This window comes from Sus scrofa, chromosome 2, assembly GCF_000003025.6.
Source record: "Sus scrofa isolate TJ Tabasco breed Duroc chromosome 2, Sscrofa11.1, whole genome shotgun sequence".
In the NCBI taxonomy this organism is placed as follows: domain Eukaryota; kingdom Metazoa; phylum Chordata; class Mammalia; order Artiodactyla; family Suidae; genus Sus; species Sus scrofa.
In genome coordinates, this window is record NC_010444.4 from 70,753,074 (window position 1) to 70,770,750 (window position 17,677).

At 52.8% G+C, this 17,677-nt stretch overlaps 1 protein-coding gene across 3 annotated transcripts in view; it reads left to right on the forward strand.

Annotated features, from left to right (window-relative positions):
- The window catches only part of MYO1F (myosin IF), a 39,796-nt gene continuing 22,188 nt past the window's right edge, over positions 70 to 17,677 (forward strand). The window contains exons 1-11 of one of the 3 annotated variants that reach the window (XR_002341669.1): positions 70 to 249; positions 9,340 to 9,477; positions 10,212 to 10,301; positions 10,385 to 10,479; positions 11,138 to 11,225; positions 11,352 to 11,441; positions 14,530 to 14,661; positions 14,828 to 14,962; positions 15,611 to 15,743; positions 16,081 to 16,277; positions 17,539 to 17,619. Coding sequence is in view for 1 of the 3 variants with exons in the window: in XM_021083885.1 (XP_020939544.1) it covers positions 1,802 to 1,879; positions 9,340 to 9,477; positions 10,212 to 10,301; positions 10,385 to 10,479; positions 11,138 to 11,225; positions 11,352 to 11,441; positions 14,530 to 14,661; positions 14,828 to 14,962; positions 15,611 to 15,743; positions 16,081 to 16,277; positions 17,539 to 17,619 (1,257 nt within the window). In the remaining 2 variants the exon portion in view is untranslated. Of the gene's footprint in view, positions 250 to 1,789; positions 1,880 to 9,339; positions 9,478 to 10,211; positions 10,302 to 10,384; positions 10,480 to 11,137; positions 11,226 to 11,351; positions 11,442 to 14,529; positions 14,662 to 14,827; positions 14,963 to 15,610; positions 15,744 to 16,080; positions 16,278 to 17,538; positions 17,620 to 17,677 lie in introns of those variants that run through there. The other 2 variants (XR_002341670.1, XM_021083885.1) reach the window with 2 other exon arrangements.

Here is a 17,677-nt window from a genome sequence, read left to right on the forward strand (position 1 = left end):
CTCCCTCGGCCCCGTCTGGGTTCTCTCCCCGCCCCCGGGCCCAGCTTCCCTCCCCTGTAGCCGCGGGCCCCTCCCGCCAAAGGAAGTAAGAAGGGGGCTGTTGTAAGAGGAACTAGGGCTGGGAGTCCGCTGAAGGAGCAGGAGCAGGGCCATGCCCCAGCCGCCCCCCGGAACTTCCTGAGCCTGCTCCCCGGCCACCACCCATTCAGGCACTCCCCCACAGGGGCCCAGACATCAACCCCCATCATGGTAAGTCCCTCAGGGTGGCCGTGAAGTGCAGGGGTGGGGGACCTCAGCCAGGTGGAGGCACCTAGAGGCCACCATCAGAACGGGGTAATGGAACTGGGCACAGCAGACCCTTTGGGGGCCGACAGTGCAGCTCTGGTGCTCCCAGCATCCCTCACCAGAGACCAAACTCCCACCTGATGGGTGAAGAGGATGCCAGAGTGGGGATGGGCCACCAAGTATAGAGTAGTAGTAGCCGGAGGACAGAAAGTGGTCTTGAGGGATCACAGTGCCTCGGGGACAGGGACAGACCCCTTTCCTGGGGCTCAGGGAGCCCTGTTCCCAGCCCAGTTTGCTGCCTCATCTCCCTGTGGGGCCTTAGGTAAGTCACTTCCCCTCTGTGGGCTTCAGTTCCCATATGTGTCATATTTGGAAATCTGTCAGGATGTGGAAGGGGTTGGGGGGACCTCTCCCCTGGGACATTCATAGGGTCCTGGGTTCAGCCACTCTGAGTCTACAGCTGGGAGGGGAAGCTGGCTCAAATGGACAGTGGTTTGCAGTGATGGTGACAGCACACCCATGGGGGTGACAGGGTGGTCTGGCTGTCGCAATCACAGAAGCAGAAGATGGTGAGACACAGCGCATCCACACAGCCAGGGGTACCCTTCTGTGGCAGGGGGGCAGGGAAGACACTGCAGCCAGAGGTGCTGCCATCTGGTGAGGCTGAGGTCTCATGATGACTGTGGCAACAAGGTTGGGGAGACTGTCATGATCATGGGTCTAGACACAGTGGCATGGTCTCACACACATCAAGAGGGAGCCTGGGCTGGCTGCAAATATGGCGCCCACTGCTCCATGCATCTGCAAGCACTTCAGCTTTCATTTTTTGTCATTCGTCAATGAGGGCCTGTGGCTGGGACAGTCACAGAGCCAGTGGTGACACCTGAAGTGTTCCTGGTGGTTGCAGCAGGTAGCTGACCAAGGTGGAGCGTGGGATTGCATTAGCCTGAGAGATAACGTCTTAGTTCAGAAAGCCAGGAATAAGCTGGGCATTGCTAGCCAAGGACCCTCTGGTTAATTCACAAAAAATATAAAAAATAAAAATAAATAAAAAAGCAGCTAGAGCTGTGCTCTTGGGATGGGGACCCTTCCAAGACAGAGCCAAACCAGGAAGACTCCTTGATCAAAGGAATACAGAAAATGACTTGCTGCTCAAGAGAAAAGCAGCCCCTCCCAAGGAAACCATGTGAAATGCTTAGTCAACAATTTGCTTGGCCAGGTCTGAGAAGGGAGAAATTCACCCAAGAGGATTATGGAGGGGGGAAAAAAAGTGGAATTCATCCCTGAGGCCAATGCCCCTGTTTAAGGATGCTGACATCTTCCTGGAAGAGTGATGGGTGCCAGGAATTATGTTGCTTCTGTGAAACCATGTTCATAAAGTAGTTTATGGAGCATGTAATACAGGCACAATACACAGTAACTGCCACTGTGGGTGAGGCTCATTCACCATAGGAGTCAGCGGTGATGGTGGGTGGAGGTGCCTCATTCTTGGTGATGGTAGGGGAGTGGCTGTTGAATGATGGTGGCTGGATTGTTGGGGCTGCTGGTTGTCACTGCTGTCTGTTGTCGCGCGTTGGCGGTGACCACGCTTCTCGTGAGTGGGTTGGCAGTGGTCGTGGCTGCTTTTGGTGCCAGCTAGTGTTGCATGTGGGTGGGTGGTTGTTGGTCATTTTCAGCGGGAGGGTTGATCTGAGGAATGATTTACGGGTGGTCGTTCATTGCTGATTTGGGGTGACAGTCTTGGGAAGAGTGGTTTGCATTTTCAGCTTTGGAAAGGGGTGTGATTGACTGCTGCTTCAGAGGAAGGGGGGGTCATGGCTGCCTGCGGATGGCTAGTATTGTGATCGTGGTTGTTATTGTAATGGTTGGTTATTACAGGTTGCTGGTGCTGATGCTGGTGATTTGAGTGGTAATGGTGGTGAGTGATGGTGAGGAAACAGGATGGTGGAACCCGTCATTGCTTTTCGGTTTTGTTAGCGGGTGGTATGGCATTGAGGTTATCAGCAGTTTCTGTTCGACTTTGGTGGCGGGGGGAGCAAAGGCAGCAATTAGTTGTCCTCCACTGATAATGGTGGTGACATGAGGCTAATGATGGTTGTTTTAAAGTACAGACATAAAGTAGGGGAGACCAGTGGTGTGGCTGCTGGATCCAGGAAGGGGGTAGGGCAGCCACGGGGATGGACAGAAAAGCCTGGGGGCCAAGAGAAATTTAGGAGGGAGGATTCTAGGAGTTCCCTGGTAGCCTAGCAGTTACAGATCTGGCGTTATCACTGCTGTGGCTGGGGTTTGCTCCTGACCCAGGAACCTCCATATGGCACAGGCACAGCCAAAAAAAAAAAAAAAGGAAGAAGGTTTCTAGAAAGACAAGGGTGGTCCCCACATGTCAGAGAATGGCCTCTCATTAGGATAGAAGCAAACTGAGACACCCCTCCACCAGGGAGGGGACACCTGGGAGTCTTTAGAGGTGAGAGTGTTGTTTGCATGGTTTAGGGACACAGGGTGTGGCCCCAGAAGCCTGCAGAGCAGGGCCAAGGCTTCAGGGGCCAGGGTGGGGCGGGAAGCGGGGTGATTGGGGGGGTGGCTCCAGCAGCCGCTGCCACAGCGTCACCTCTCCCCTGGGGCTGGCGACCACAGCGCAGCAGGACCCCAGTGAGGAAGGAAGTGGCTGTTTCATGGTTCTCTCCAGTCTTGGACTCTGCTCATCACTGCCCGGGAGCAGGGAGGCCAGAGCAGTTGGGGCGCATTGCAAAACTCCTTTGTCCAGCCCTTCCTCCTGGCGCTGTGCCCCGTGCCTGTGGGATGCACCAGCTTAAGGCTGCTGCCGCCGCTGCTGCTGCTACTACGGGTGATGATGGTGGGGAGGGAGGAAGGTTAGTGTTTCCTCTTGACAGACTTTGCCTCGTTCAATCTGCACAGCTATCCCATGAGGTTTGTGGCCCCCAGAACTCCCATTTGCCAGATGAGGAAATTGAGGCAGAGAGGTTAAACAAGCTGCTGTACAACCCAAAAGTGGCAGAGGAGTTCCACTCAGTGACCCTTGAGGTCATATTCTTAACAGCCCCCTTGACCTGCCTTCTCCTCCTCCTTCCAGGGAGAGACACCTGGGGGGGGATGCGGACCCCCATACTTTCCAGGCCACCCGGCCCTGCCTCATTGGGATCTGGACTCTCTATTCCTGGTGTCGCACACCCCCAAGGCCTTCCTGGCCCATGGCTCCTGCTGCCACCACTGACACAGGCTAAGACACTGATGTTGCAAGGCCTGCCTCTGATTGCCTCAGTTCTCTTTAGCGCCATCGGATTGGGATCCCCATCTCCCCTGGGCAACTCACTTCTGGGCCACTTAAGAGTCAAGTCTAAGCCTGGTCCCTACCTACCTCCGTACACAACAGGGGCTCAGGAAGTGTGTTCAAGGCCCCAGTGTGGCTCCAAGGCCCCAGCCCTACAGGAGCCATCACCTTGGACTTGCTTCCTCTGCCGTGGGTTGTGGGGAGCGTCTCTGAAGAGCTGAAGTTAGCAGCTACATGCCCCTCCCGCCCCAGCCACCTCAAGCCCCTGACTATCTTTCACAAGAACCCCAGCAGCCTGAGTCATACTTGGCTTGTGGTCAACTGTGACCACAACCTCTTTGTTGCACCCTCACCCCTAAGGGAGGGACTTAGGAACCAACAGCTTCAACTTGGCTCTTGGGGACTTGGAGGCCACAAACAGATGGATCCCCATAACACAGGGCAGGAAGCAGGCTCATCCCATGATGCTTCATTCGTTTAGCCATTCCTTCTATATGCTGACCAGCCCCTCTACCCAACCAGATCCCTCTGCTACATGCTCTTGGGGCCATCAGGTGACATTTCCTGAGGCACACCCAGTGCATCTTTTCTCAGCCCTGGCTCATTTACGTGCCCGGCAAGCTTCCATTATCATGGAACCCATTCTACAGATGGGACAACAGAGGCTTGGGAAAATGAGAGGTCACTTAGCCAATGGTGAAACCCGGCCTCATGCCCAATCCATCCCGTGCCAAAATTCTCCCACACGCTGTCCCCTTGAGCCAAGCCTTCTCTCCCTCCAACACAGACAACCCATGGTTTTTGTGATCACCTGGAGCTAGGATGGATCTGGGAGTCCTGGGTGTCTGATGTGGGGGACACGTTGGGAGAGGTAGCAGGGGCTGCAGGAGGCAGAGGCCCACTCAGCAGGTGGGGGAAGGGAGGAGGGACAGGAAGAGGAACCAAGTCCAGGAGAGCCAGTCAGACACGGCACCTCTAACCTCAGAGAAAGGAAGTGGCCTTGAGTCTCAGCTGAGCCTGAGGGGGTCCCGAGAACATAGGGACCGGGGTGACCCCCAAGGGGAACCCTGGACAAGACCAATCTTGTCTCCTCCCCCTTCTCCTCCGACCTGAACCACCAAGCCCAGCCACCCCTGACTCAGACCCATCGTCCCTCCCTGCTGTGTGTCTTGGGGAGCATGTCTCACTTCTCTGTGCCATAGTTTTCTCTTTTGCAAAATGGACCTAATCAGAGGCCTGACCTCAGCATGTGCAGAGAGGATGTAATGAGGTCATTCGCGGAAAAAGCTCAGACCAGAGTCTGGCACAGACTAGGTGCCAATGGGGTGTTAACTATTGTTCCATTTTGTTGTTCCTCCATTGCCCTGGTTACCACCCAAGCCCTCCTCCCCAGGTCTTCAAAGATGGACTCTGCTTCCAGTCCCCCTACCTCCCCACAACCACTCAACCTCCACACCCCAACTCAGCTAAAGAGCAGGGTTCGTGAATGACACCACTTCACCCCCAGATTGCTAATTTCATCATCTCTTCTCACCAACACACTGGTCTCCCCATCTTGAAAAAACAGGAAACACCCTCTCCTGACCCCTCCTTTCCCCACAGCCTTTTTTCCTCTTCCGCTTCTCAGAGCCAGACTGTCCCAAAGTAGTCTTCTCTCCCTGTCTACATCTCCTGACCTCCCAATCCGACTTCTGATCCTGAGCTCACCAACACTCGCCATGAGGTCCCTCTGAGTCTGCAGCGAATGTAAAAGCTCTTCAACAGCTGGGGGGTCCAGTCAACAGCTCCTTGCTTCTCCCAACTAACCTCCCTCAACCTCAGCCTCTGCCGTGGAAACATTCGCCAGCCCCTCCATGCTGCTGCCCTTACACCCTCATCCTCCACCAACCCGCCTTCCTCCGGCAGCCCAGCCAGGGGGGTTCTTAGCGCATCCCACCCAGCACCTGCTTCTTACCACCAGCATCTGGGCAGGCCCCTTGAAACACTGAAATGAAATTCAGTGACGTGAAATTTCAGGGAGATGCTGGCTTCCATCTTTCAAAAATATTTAATAGGATCCCCAGCAAGGTGAGCAGAAAGTCATTTAGAATAAAATGTGCACGGCAAGATGAAAGGCTCAGGCCAGTGGCCTGAGAACACCCACTGGAGTGGCCAGGGGCTCACAGGTGTGTCCCACCCCCCATCCCCCACCCCCCTTCACAGGACATGTTAACACCACAAGCAACATAAGCTTCCCAATGCTGAACAATTCTTAGTGAAATTGAACAAAACTAAACCTTCCCTTGATACGCGATAGTCACATCCCTGTAAATGCAGTGGGTATCAACCATGCAAAAGAGATACACTTTTTCTGTTTGTACATAAAATGGGATTTGGCTCTCAGTTCCAGTGATTATAAACAGGTTTGTTGCTTATATGAACTTCCGTTGGGGTTGGGTGGGGGGCTGCGAGCAGGACCGTTATGCATTTGTGAAATATGCAGTTACCTACATGTGCAAATTTGGCACCTGTGGCCCCCTGAAAATACCAGCCATGTCCTTATCTTTGGGACAACCAAAAAACGCTCCCATGATTCCTTTTTTTTCTCCTTCGGCCATACCTGTGGCATGTGGAAGTTTCAGGCCAGGGATTGAACCAGTGCCACAGTTGCAGTCTGCACCACAGCTGCGGCAATACCAGATCCTTAAGCCACTGTGCCACAGGGGAACTCCCTCCCATCAGTACCCCCAGGAGCAGTATCATCCAGCTATTGTATGTGATGTCCAGAATGTCGACAGGGCTATGGTGAGGGATGCCCAGGCAGTTGTGGGGTCCAGAGGGAGCTCCAAACTAGCCTGGGGTGAGGGAGGTCTTCTCTGAGAAGGAGACACCTGATCAAGTCTTAAGGCATGGATTGGCATTCACTAGGCAGGAAGAGCTCTGGGCAGAGGGCTCAGCACCTGCAAAGGCTTAGAGACAATGCTGTGAGAAATCCAAAGAGTCCTTCCCAAAGTCCTAAGTTACTGGCACAGTAGGTGATCAAGAATTCCTTTTGGAGGGAGTTCCCACTGTGGTGCAGCAGAAATGAATCCGATTAGTATCCATGAGGATGTGGGTTGGATCCCTGGCCTCGCTCAGTGGGTCAGGGATCTGGCGTTGAATCTGAGTTGTGGTGCAGGTCACAGACATGGCTTGGATCCCGCGTTGCTGTGGTGTAGGCTGGCAGCTGCAGCTCTGATTTGACCGCTGGCCTGGGAAGTTCCATATGCTGCCAGTGTGGCCCTAAAAAGACAAAAAAAAGAATTCCTTGTAGAGTGGATGCATGGGGGTGGGAGTGATGGGAAGCCAGAGACAGGTTCAGCCACAGAGAGATGAGATCATATTTGCCATATGAAAAACTCTGAGTCTCATGGCTCAGCAGGTTAAGAGGCCTACGTAGGAGTTCCTGTTGTGGCTCAGTGGTCACGAACCCAACTAATATCCATGAGGATGCAGGTTCAATCCCTGGCCTCGCTCAGTGGGTTAAGGGATCCAGCATTGCCATGAGCTGTGGTATAGGTCACAGACACAGCTCGGATCTGGTGTTGCTGTGGCTGTGGCTGTGGCTGTGGCTGGCAGCTGCAGCTCTGATATGACCCCTAGCCTGAGAATTTCCATATGCTGCAGGTGTGGCAGAAAGAAAGAAAGAAAGGGGGGGGGGAGGGAGGGAGGGAGGGAGGGAGAGAGAGAGAGAGAGAGAAAGAAAGAAAGAAAGAAAGAAAGAAAGAAAGAAAGAAAGAAAGAAAGAGAAAAAGAAAGAAGGAAGGAAAGAAAGAAAGAAGGAAGGAAGGAAAGAAAGAAAGAAAAAGAAAAGCTCACTCTCACTGCTCAGGTTGGAAGCAGTCTGAGGGGGTCAAGCCCTGACCTCCCACATTCCCGCCTCTGTATGCTGTTCCTGCTTCAGTCACACTGCTGCACCTCTGCCCGGGCAGTTCACTCTGTCTGGGGCACCCATCCTCCCTGCTCTAGATCAAGTTTTCTCAGCTTTCACATCCCACCCCTAACACCCCTCGGGTCCCAGCCACTCATGAGTATGGATGCAAGAACCTGGCCTTTACTGTCAGATGGACCCAGATTCGAACCCCACATCCTTGGAAACAGTTTGGCTGCATCTTTAGTCAAGGGCCAAATACTTCCCAAGCCTCAGTCTCCCTCCTAGCCCACACCACACTGAGCCGCTCTGAGGATTGCCAATACCATGGGTGACACCCCCTCCCAGGGTCGGGCGTGTCGTGGATGCTCCGTCAATGTTGATTGTGTCAAGCCTGAGTTTATCAGACAGGAGAGCTCCAGGCTGACATCACTCGGTGTGCTGAACAGGGTGACAGGGTATTCTGAACGGAGGCAGAGGGGGCCTGAGAGAGCCGGTATACATAAGTGTTTAAGGCGCTGGATGAGGTCATTTGGGCTAAAAGCAGAAAGGGTTTCCAGCAGGTTTCCTAGAGGAGGTGCTTTGAGACAAGCCGGTGTCCGAGCTTCTTCCTTGAGGCCTAAGGAAGGTGTTATCTGATGAAAAGCTGAGGGAGGGGAGTTCCCATCATGGCTCAGGGGTTAATGACTCCAACTAGGAACCATGAGGTTGCAGGTTCTATCCTGGCCTTGCTCAGTGGGTTAAGGATCCAGCATTGCCGTGAGCTGTGGTGTAGGTTGCAGACTTGGCTCGGATCCCGCATTGCTGTGGCTCTGGTGTAGGCCGGTGGCTACAGCTCCAATTCGACCCCTAGCCTGGGAACTTCCATGTGCCACAGAAGCGGCCCAAGAAATGGCAAAAAGACAAAAAAAATAAATAAAAGGCTGAGGGAGGAAGTGAGAAGGCAAAGTGGAATCCTGAGAAGGTGCCGGAGGCGGTGGGAAGGCTCTGGGAGCTGAGGACCAGGGTCACAGCCAAGCACAGAAGCAGAGGTTGCAGCCATGTGGTGGCTGAGAGGATCTCAGAGGAATGTGCCAGGATGGCTCTAAGTGAGGAGAAGGGGAGCGGGAGGAAGGAGGCCAACTCAAGGTCGAAGGGGTAGCAGCAGGTTAAATGCCACGGAGGGAATTCCCGTCGTGGCACCGTGGAAACGAATCTGACTCGGAACCATGAGGTTGCAGGTTCGATCCCTGGCCTCGATCAGTGGGTTAAGGATCCAGTGTTGCTGTGTGCTGTGGGGTAGGTTGCAGACACGGCTCAGATCCTGTGTTGCTGTGGCTGTGGCGTAGGCCAGCAGCTGTAGCTCCGATCTGACTCTAGCCTGGGAACCCCCATATGCTGCGGGTGCAGCCCTAAAAAGCAAAATAAATAAATAAATGCCACAGAGAAGTTAGGGACTCAACCTGGGCTGAGGCAGGGAGAGTGGGATTGGGGACATGAGAAGCAGGGTGAATGAATGGACTCCACCGTCAAGCCCTTCCCCTCCCATAGTCGTCAGAGCCCCAGGCGCACTCTACCTCGATGGGCCAGACATAGCTGTCTCCTCCATGGCAACGGGACACCAAGGGGAGGTTTGGGGGACCAAAAGAGAGGGCTGAGGGATGCTTGTGGGCTGCCATTCTGTCTGGCCTCCTCCTTTGGGAGCAGGGAGCCTGGACTGGACCTACCTCTCCTGGTGTCCCTGAGATAGGGAAGGAGGAAGAGAGGTGGGGGGGCCAGGGGGGCTGCATCCATCAGAAGCTGGTGATGGAGGTGAGCCAGGCTGGGGTGCTGAGGCACCAGCCCCCACCACGCCCCCTGCAGGGGCTCACCCCCACCCTCCCACCCCCATCCCCAGGGCAGCAAGGAGCGCTTCCACTGGCAGAGCCACAATGTGAAGCAGAGTGGAGTGGACGACATGGTGCTGCTGCCCCAGATCACCGAGGACGCCATCGTGGGCAACCTCCGCAAGCGCTTCATGGACGATTACATCTTTGTACCCTGGGCCGTGGGTGGGGTGGGCAGGTGAAGGACAGAGGGACAGGAGGGTGCCTAACCAATGAATGGAGGGATGTGTGTGTGTGCGGATGAGTGTGGGGAGGGATGGCAGAGGGACGGCAGCAGGGAAGGGATACACAGATATCTGAGCACAGGAACGAGGGTGGGGGCCGGCAGTGGGGAATGGGCAGTAAGAGCACTGGGTGGGAGTTCCCTTCGTGGCTCAGCAGTTAATGAACCCAACTAGGATCCATGAGGATGCGGGTTCGACCCCTGGCCTCGCTCAGTGGGTTAAGGATCCCGCATTGCCGTGAGCTGTGGCGTAGGTCACAGATGCAGCTTGGATCTGGCGTGGCTGTGGCTCTGGCGTAGGCCGGTGGCTACAGCTCCGATTGGACCCCTAGCCTGGGAACTTCCATATGCCGTGGGTGTGGCCCTAAAAAACAAACAAACAAACAAAAAGAGCACTGGGTGATAGGACAGGAGACCGTGGAGTGACAGCAGTTGGGGGTGGTCGTGGCCCTCATCCCTCCCCCCCATAGCAAATTCTGTTCTCCCTCATTCTTGACCCAGCTCAGTTTTTTCCCCAAGATACCTGGGGTGCACCTGAGTAGCTCCATCTCTTCCTCCAAACAATGGGGCTCTTGGAGGCCTCAGGGGAGCTGAATGAGGGGCCCATGAGGGATACAGCTTGCCGGGACACTGCGTGGCCCTTAACCACCCCGCCCCCAGACCTACATCGGCTCCGTGCTCATCTCCGTAAACCCTTTCAAGCAGATGCCCTACTTCACTGACCGAGAGATCGACCTCTACCAGGGCGCGGTGAGGCCGGGGCCAGGTGGGAGGCACAGATCCAGGACCCCTGGCTCCCAGCCCTAGGCTGAGCCCTGACCTCCCCCCGCCAGGCCCAGTACGAGAATCCCCCGCACATCTATGCCCTCACGGACAACATGTACCGGAACATGCTCATTGACTGTGAGAACCAGTGTGTCATCATCAGGTACAGACGGTGTGCCGCAGACCCTCCTGCCCAGGCCCCGCTCTAACAGCATCACCACCCCAGTGAGGTTTGCTTGGACCTCCTGATGCAAACAGAGCCTCACTGTCCCCCTCCACCCCTGGCCCTGCTTTACTTTTCTTGTCACCGTCTGACCCATGATATATTTTATATATTCATTCTACTAGTGCCCATCTGTCCCATCTAAATGTCAGTTCCCAGAGGACAAGAGGTTTGGAACTGTCTTGTTCACGGTTGTATCTCCAGTGCCTGGACTGTTGCCTGGCACACAGTAGGTGTTCAATGAATATAAGAATGATCAGGAGTTCCCATAGTGGTGCAGCAGAAATGAATCCGACTAAGAACCATGAGATTGTGGGTTCGATCCCTGGCCTCACTCAGTGGGTTAAGGATCCAGCATTGCTGTGAGCTGTGGTGTAGGTCGCAGACGCGGCTTGGATCTGGCATTGCTGTGGCTGTGGTGTAGACCAGAGCTGTAGCTCCAATTGGACCCCTAGCCTGGGAACCTCCATATGCCACAGGTGCAGCCCTAAAAAAACAAAAAGACAAAAAAAAAAAAAAAAAAGAATAATCAGGCACTGGGAAGGGTACTTCCCCCACCCTGGGGTCACTGATCGTGCCTTCTCTCGCCCATCCCCAGTGGAGAAAGTGGAGCTGGGAAGACAGTGGCAGCCAAATACATCATGGGCTACATCTCCAAGGTGTCAGGAGGGGGCGAGAAGGTCCAGGTAAGGTGAAAACAGAAAGGAGAGCTGGGTATCCCCACGCTGCACTGGTATTTCATGCGGCACCCCCAAATTCCCACACCCTACCTCAGTCTGACCTCTTCCCACCCCACCTGCCTTTTTCCCCAGCATGTGAAGGATATCATCCTGCAATCAAACCCACTGCTGGAAGCCTTTGGCAATGCCAAGACCGTGCGCAACAATAATTCCAGTCGCTTTGTGAGTCTCTGTGGCCCTGCTTGGAGTAGAAGTTCCCTCCACCCGTCTCTCTTTCTCTCTCTCTCTCAGATGTTACCACCACATACACATCCCCTGCTCAAGAAGACAGGAACTACCTGCTCCTGAGAGGGAGACTCACTTCTTATTCAGGGTCCACCCAAAAAACAGTCCCCCGTCAGCATACCTGTAGAGGCCCTGACATGTCTCTGTAGCATTCTTTTTTTTTAGGGCCCCACCTACGGCATATGGAGGTTCCCAGGCTAGGGGAACCATCGGAGCTACAGCTGCCGGCCTACACCACAGCCACAGCAACGCAGGATCCAAGCCGCTTCTGCAACCTATACCACAGCTCACGGCAACACCGGATCCTTAACCCACTGAGCGAGGGCCAGGAATCGAACCTGCAACCTCATCATTCTTCGATTCATTTCTGCTGTGCCACAACAGGAACTCCCTATGTAGCATTCTTTTTTTTTTTTTTTTTTTTTTTAAATGAGCGTTGCAACGTTTATTTCAGGTTCTCTCTTGTTTTTGTTTTTTTTTTCTTTTTTGCCACACAGGCAGTATGTGGGAATTCCTGGGCCAGGGATTGAACCTACGCCGCACAGCAGCAACCAGAGCCACAGTGGTGAGAACGCAGGAGCCTCAACCCGCTAGGCCATCAGAGAACTCCCCCATGTGGCATTCTTAAATACTCTTCCCCTGGCTGCAACCAGGCTACACCTGTTCCTATTTACATTTAAGGTCCCATTTACTCCCTCATTCACTCTTTCTTTCAACAAATAGTTCTTGGACTCCTTTGTGTCAGGTGCTATGCTGAGCCCAAGGGAAGACAGAGTAGGTAAACCGACTTGGATTTATCATCTGTTTCAGCCACTGTTTAAATGGGTGGCTTGGACAAAAAAAAAAAAAACAGTGTAACCTTGTGGAGTTCCTCTGTTGGAATACAGATAATGTTAATATCTCTCCCATAGACCTCAGTTTTCAGTAAATGCCTGAACATGGAAATAGCTTAATGAGTTCTGACACTGATGAGATTGTTTTATTTCTCTACATATAACTAGTTATAGCAACTTACTGCATTTTATTTTCTAATATATTTTTATAATGTAATTATATTTGAAGTATCTTCCCCAACATTTTATTGTAAAAGTTTTCATATACATGGAAAAGTTGGGAGTTCCCGTCGTGGTGCAGCGGTTAACGAATCCGACTAGGAACCATAAGGTTGCGGATTCGATCCCTGCCCTTGCTCAGTGGGTTAACAATCCAGTGTTGCCATGAGCTGTGGTGTAGGTTGCAGACGCGGCTCAGATCCAACTTTGCTGTGGCTCTGGCGTAGGCCGGTGGCTACAGCTCTGATTAGACCCCTAGCCTGGGAACTTCCATATGCCGCGGGAGCGGCCCAAGAAATGGCAAAAAAAGACAAAAAAAAAGAAAAGAAAAGAAAAGTTGAATGACTACAACAGTGAATCTCCATATGCCGATCTCCTAGATTCTACCATTAATATTTTACTATACTTGTTTAATCATATCTCCGTCCACCCTTTTTTTTTTTTAACAGCAGTACCTGTGGAATATAGAAGTTCCCGGGCTAGGCATCCAGTGGGAGTGGCAGCTGAGCTCAACGCCATAGCCATGGCAACATCAGATCCCAAACGCATCTGCAACCTACACCTCAGCCTGCAGCAATGCAGGATCCTTAAGCCACTGAGCAAGGCCAGGGATCGAACCTGCAACTTCATGGAAACTAATCAGGTTCTTAAGCAGCTGAACCACAGCAGAAACTCCTCCATTCATTTTTTTTTTCCTGATGCACTGCAAACTAAGCAGCAGACATCATATATTTCCCTCTAAAAACTTCAGCATGAATACCATTAATTATAGTCCAATATAATTTTGCAATTCTCTGTCTTTTTTAAAGTAAAATTTGCATACAGCAAAATACACAAATCTAAAAGGTATCATTCACTGAGTTTGGACAAATGCATACACCTGTGCAACCCAAACCATATCAATATACAGAACATCACCATCTTTCCAGAAAGTTCCCTCTTGTCTCTTTCTCATCAATTGCTGCTCTTTCCTTACCCCAGAAACAAGCATTCTGGTTTTTTTTTTCACCATAGATTAGTTTCAGCAGGTCTAGAAGTTCATATAGACAGAATCACACAGTTGTGTGCTTTCAAACTACTAATACACACAGAAACATGGATGAACTTCAAAAATACCTAATTCTATTTTATTTTATATAGTTTTATGGTACATAAGAATGAGTGTTTGTCGGAGTTCCCATTGTGGTGCAGTGGATCCCTGGCATCTCTCAGTGAGCTAAGGATCTGGTGTTGCCATGAGCTGTAGTGTAGGTGGTAGACGTGGTTCGGATCTGATGTGGCTGTGGCTGTGGTGCAGGCCTGCAGCTATAGCTCCAATTGGACCCCTAGCCTGGGAACCTCCATATGCTGCAAGTGTGGCCCTAAAAAAAAAAAAAGAAAAGAAAAAAGAAAAAGAAAGAATGAGTATTTGTCATACATTATAGGTGTTTAATTGTACGATGATGTCATTTGTATTGTAACTGGATGGAGGTGGCAGAAAGGAGACACAAAGTGGCTTGTCTGCCTTCCAAACTCTGGCCACAGCAGAACCCAGACGGTGTCAGAGATCAAAGAAGGAGCCGGTAGGGCCCCTGCTCTGGGCTCAGAGACAACATGTAGGAGATGCCCAGGGTCCTTGGAACCAGCTGCATCCCACAGAGACATGGAGACCTCTTGTGGTGGCATTGCTGGAGAGCTGTCAATAAAATATGATACTTCTCTGTGCTAGGCACAAAACTAGACTCCCCCTTGTGAGGGCATTGATCATCAAGGAGGGAGAAAAGGGCATTCCTGGCCAGGACACAGCTTAAGCAAAGGCTGGAAGGAAGGAGCTGGTGAAAATAATAATAAGTGGGAGGTGGGGAGAGGAAAGCCACTTGAGGTCACACCACGAAGAGGAGCAAAGGAGGCTGGGTTCATAAGACCCAGCCCCAATCCTCCGGCACCTGCAGCCCTGAGCCCCTGGGGGGCTGATGTGGCTCTCTCGGGTTCAGGGCAAGTACTTCGAGATCCAGTTCAGCCGTGGTGGAGAGCCCGACGGGGGCAAGATCTCCAACTTCCTGCTGGAGAAATCTCGCGTGGTCATGCAAAATGAAAACGAGAGGAACTTCCACATCTACTACCAGGTGCAAGGAAGGGGGCTGTGGGCTGGGGCAGAGGGAGCCCCACTGGGGGGCCCAGGGGGAGACAATGAGAGGGTCAGGGTTCGGGAGCCCATGACAGTGAGGACCGGGGGATTACGAGGGCTGTGCCAGTTCTCCACTATAAGCATGAGCATGGCGCATCCTCCAGCTGCTGGAAGGGGCCTCTCAGGAGCAGCGGCAGAACCTGGGGCTCATGACCCCCGACTACTATTACTACCTCAACCAATCAGACACCTACAAGGTGGACGGCACCGATGACCGGAGCGACTTCAGCGAGACTCTGGTGAGCACCAACCGCCACTTCAGCCCCCAGGAAACTTTTATTTTTATTTTTTTATTTTTTTTTTTGGAGAGCCCCTGGCCAAATGTGGCTATTTTTTTAAGTTTTATTGAAATGTAGTGAATTTACAAGGGCGTGATCATTGCTGCTGTACAACAAGGTGACCCAGTGCCCCAGGAAACTCCTCATATTATAAATCGGGAAACCAGGGAGTTCCCATCGTGGCGCAGTGGTTAACAAATCCAACTAGGAACCATGAGGTTGCGGGTTCGATCCCTGGCCTTGCTCAGTGGGTTAAGGATCCGGCGTTGCCATGAGCTGTGGTGTAGGTTGCAGACTTGGCTCGGATCCCGTGTTGCTGTGGCTGTGGTGTAGGCCGGCGGCTACAGCTCGATTCGACCCCTAGCCTGGGAACCTCCATATGCCGTGGGAGCGGCTCTAAGAGGCAAAAAGACAAACAAACAAAATCGGGAAACCAAGACCCAGAGAAGGGCAGAGACTTGCTCAAGGTCACACAGCAAGCAGGTGAAAGAGATAAAGACTCACATGTCCTGACTCCCCACATCTGTGCTGCTGCCCCTGAAACCTAACCCAGGGGCAGGCTGGAAGTCAAGACTTGTGGCACAGGCTCTGTCGCTGTTGTGCCCTCAGAACGCCATGCAGGTCATCGGGATCCCGCCCAACATCCAGCAGCTGGTTCTGCAGCTCGTGGCGGGGATCTTGCACCTGGGAAACATCAGCTTCTGCGAAGATGGAAATTATGCCCGGGTGGAGAGTGCAGACCGTGAGTGTGGGTGCTGTGGACAGGGGGCATGTGTATATGTGTGAACTGCTTCCTCCCAGAGCAGCCCCCAGAGGGTGAGGACCCCTAAGAACAATATTGATGTCACTGGGAAAAATGGGGAGAGGAGGTCCCTGGTGGTTCAGTGGATTAAGGATCCAGTGTTGTCACTGCTTCTGGCTCTGGTTTCAGCTGTGGCTTGGGTTTGACCCCTGGCTCGGGAACTTTTACATGCTGTAGGCATGGCCAAATAAATACATAAACAAAACAAGGAGAGATGAGGGCACCCACAAAGAGCCTGACCGGCTGCCTCCTTTCCCCCTACACTCCCATCCCACAGTCCTTGCCTTCCCCGCCTACCTCCTGGGCATTGACAGCGGGCGGCTGCAGGAGAAGCTGACCAGCCGCAAGATGGACAGCCGCTGGGGGGGGCGCAGCGAGTCCATTGACGTGACCCTGAACGTGGAGCAGGCAGCCTACACACGGGATGCCCTGGCCAAGGGGCTCTATGCCCGTCTCTTCGACTTTCTTGTGGAGGTGAGTGGGGCTGGGGAGTGGGAAGGGGTTCTGGACCTGGACTTGGACCAGCCAAACAGGGGTTGGGGGGTGCATCTTGACTGTCACGACCTCACAAGTGCCCAGTGGGATGTCAAGCAGGGCAGGATATGATTAGATGAGAGACTGAGGGGCTTCACGGCTGTGACACGGAGCCCAGGAAGGAGGGGGCTATTGGAAACGTCCAGGCCTGGACTGATGTGGGGGCTGTTGGGGTAGAAAGGGCTGGGTGCATTTGAGAGCTACAAAGCGGGGGCTATCAGGAGGACAAAGCGATGGGCTGGATGGGGGTAGATGAGACCAGGACATGTCAAGGTCAAGAATAGTGACTATTGGAGTTCCCTGGTGGCCTAGTGGTTAAAGGATCTGGTGCTGTCACTGCTGCGATGCAAGTTCAAACCCTGGCCTGGGAACTTATGCATGCCATAGGGCATGGCCGAAAAAATAAAAAGAATAAATACAATTAAAAAGAATAAATAAAATTAAAAATAGTGAGAGTTCCCATTGTGGCTCAGCCAGTTAAGAGCCTGACTAGTATCCATGAGGATGCAGGTTTGATCCCTGGCCTCACCCAGTGGATTAAGGATCCAGCAATGTCATGAGCTATGGTGCAGATGAAAGATGCAGCTCAGATCTGGCTTTGTTGTGGCTGTGGTGTAGGCCGGCAGTTGCAGCTCTGATTTGACTCGTAGCCTGGGAACTTCCATGTGCTGCAGGTGTGACTGTAAAGAATAGTGATGGAGTTCCCTTGTGGCAGAGCAGGTTAAGGATCTGGTGTTGTCACTGCAGTGGCTCAGATTGCTGCTGTGGCATGGGTTCCATCCTGGGCGAGGAACTTCCACATGCCACAAAGGTGGCCAAAACCCCACCAAATAAAAAGAATAGTGATTACAGTAGCCAACATTCCATAGCACGTAATGTGTACCAGCTACAGTTCTGTTTTACATGCATCAATTTGTTTAATTCTTTTCAAAAAAAGACCTGTAAAAGAGTTGCTGTTGTTAATCCATGATGAGCAAATAGAGGTGCAAAGTGGTGAAGGGGCAGAGCCAGCTCCCAAAGCAGGAGCTCAGATGGTCTAACACCTCATAGGAATGACAGACAAGGGTGGGGTATGCACAGAGGTGGGGAAGGCAGGAGAGAAACCGGTGGGAGAGGTCACAGCCTAAAAACATGGCAAAGAGTATCTCAAGAGAGTAGCGGGCCAGTGCACCCACTTACCTAGTATCCCACTGCATTGCAGGCCATCAACCGTGCCATGCAGAAGCCCCAGGAGGAGTACAGCATCGGCGTGCTTGACATCTACGGCTTTGAGATCTTCCAGGTACAAGCCTGCTACCAGCCCATATGCATCCTGGGGTGGTGCAGTGACCCCAGAGCCA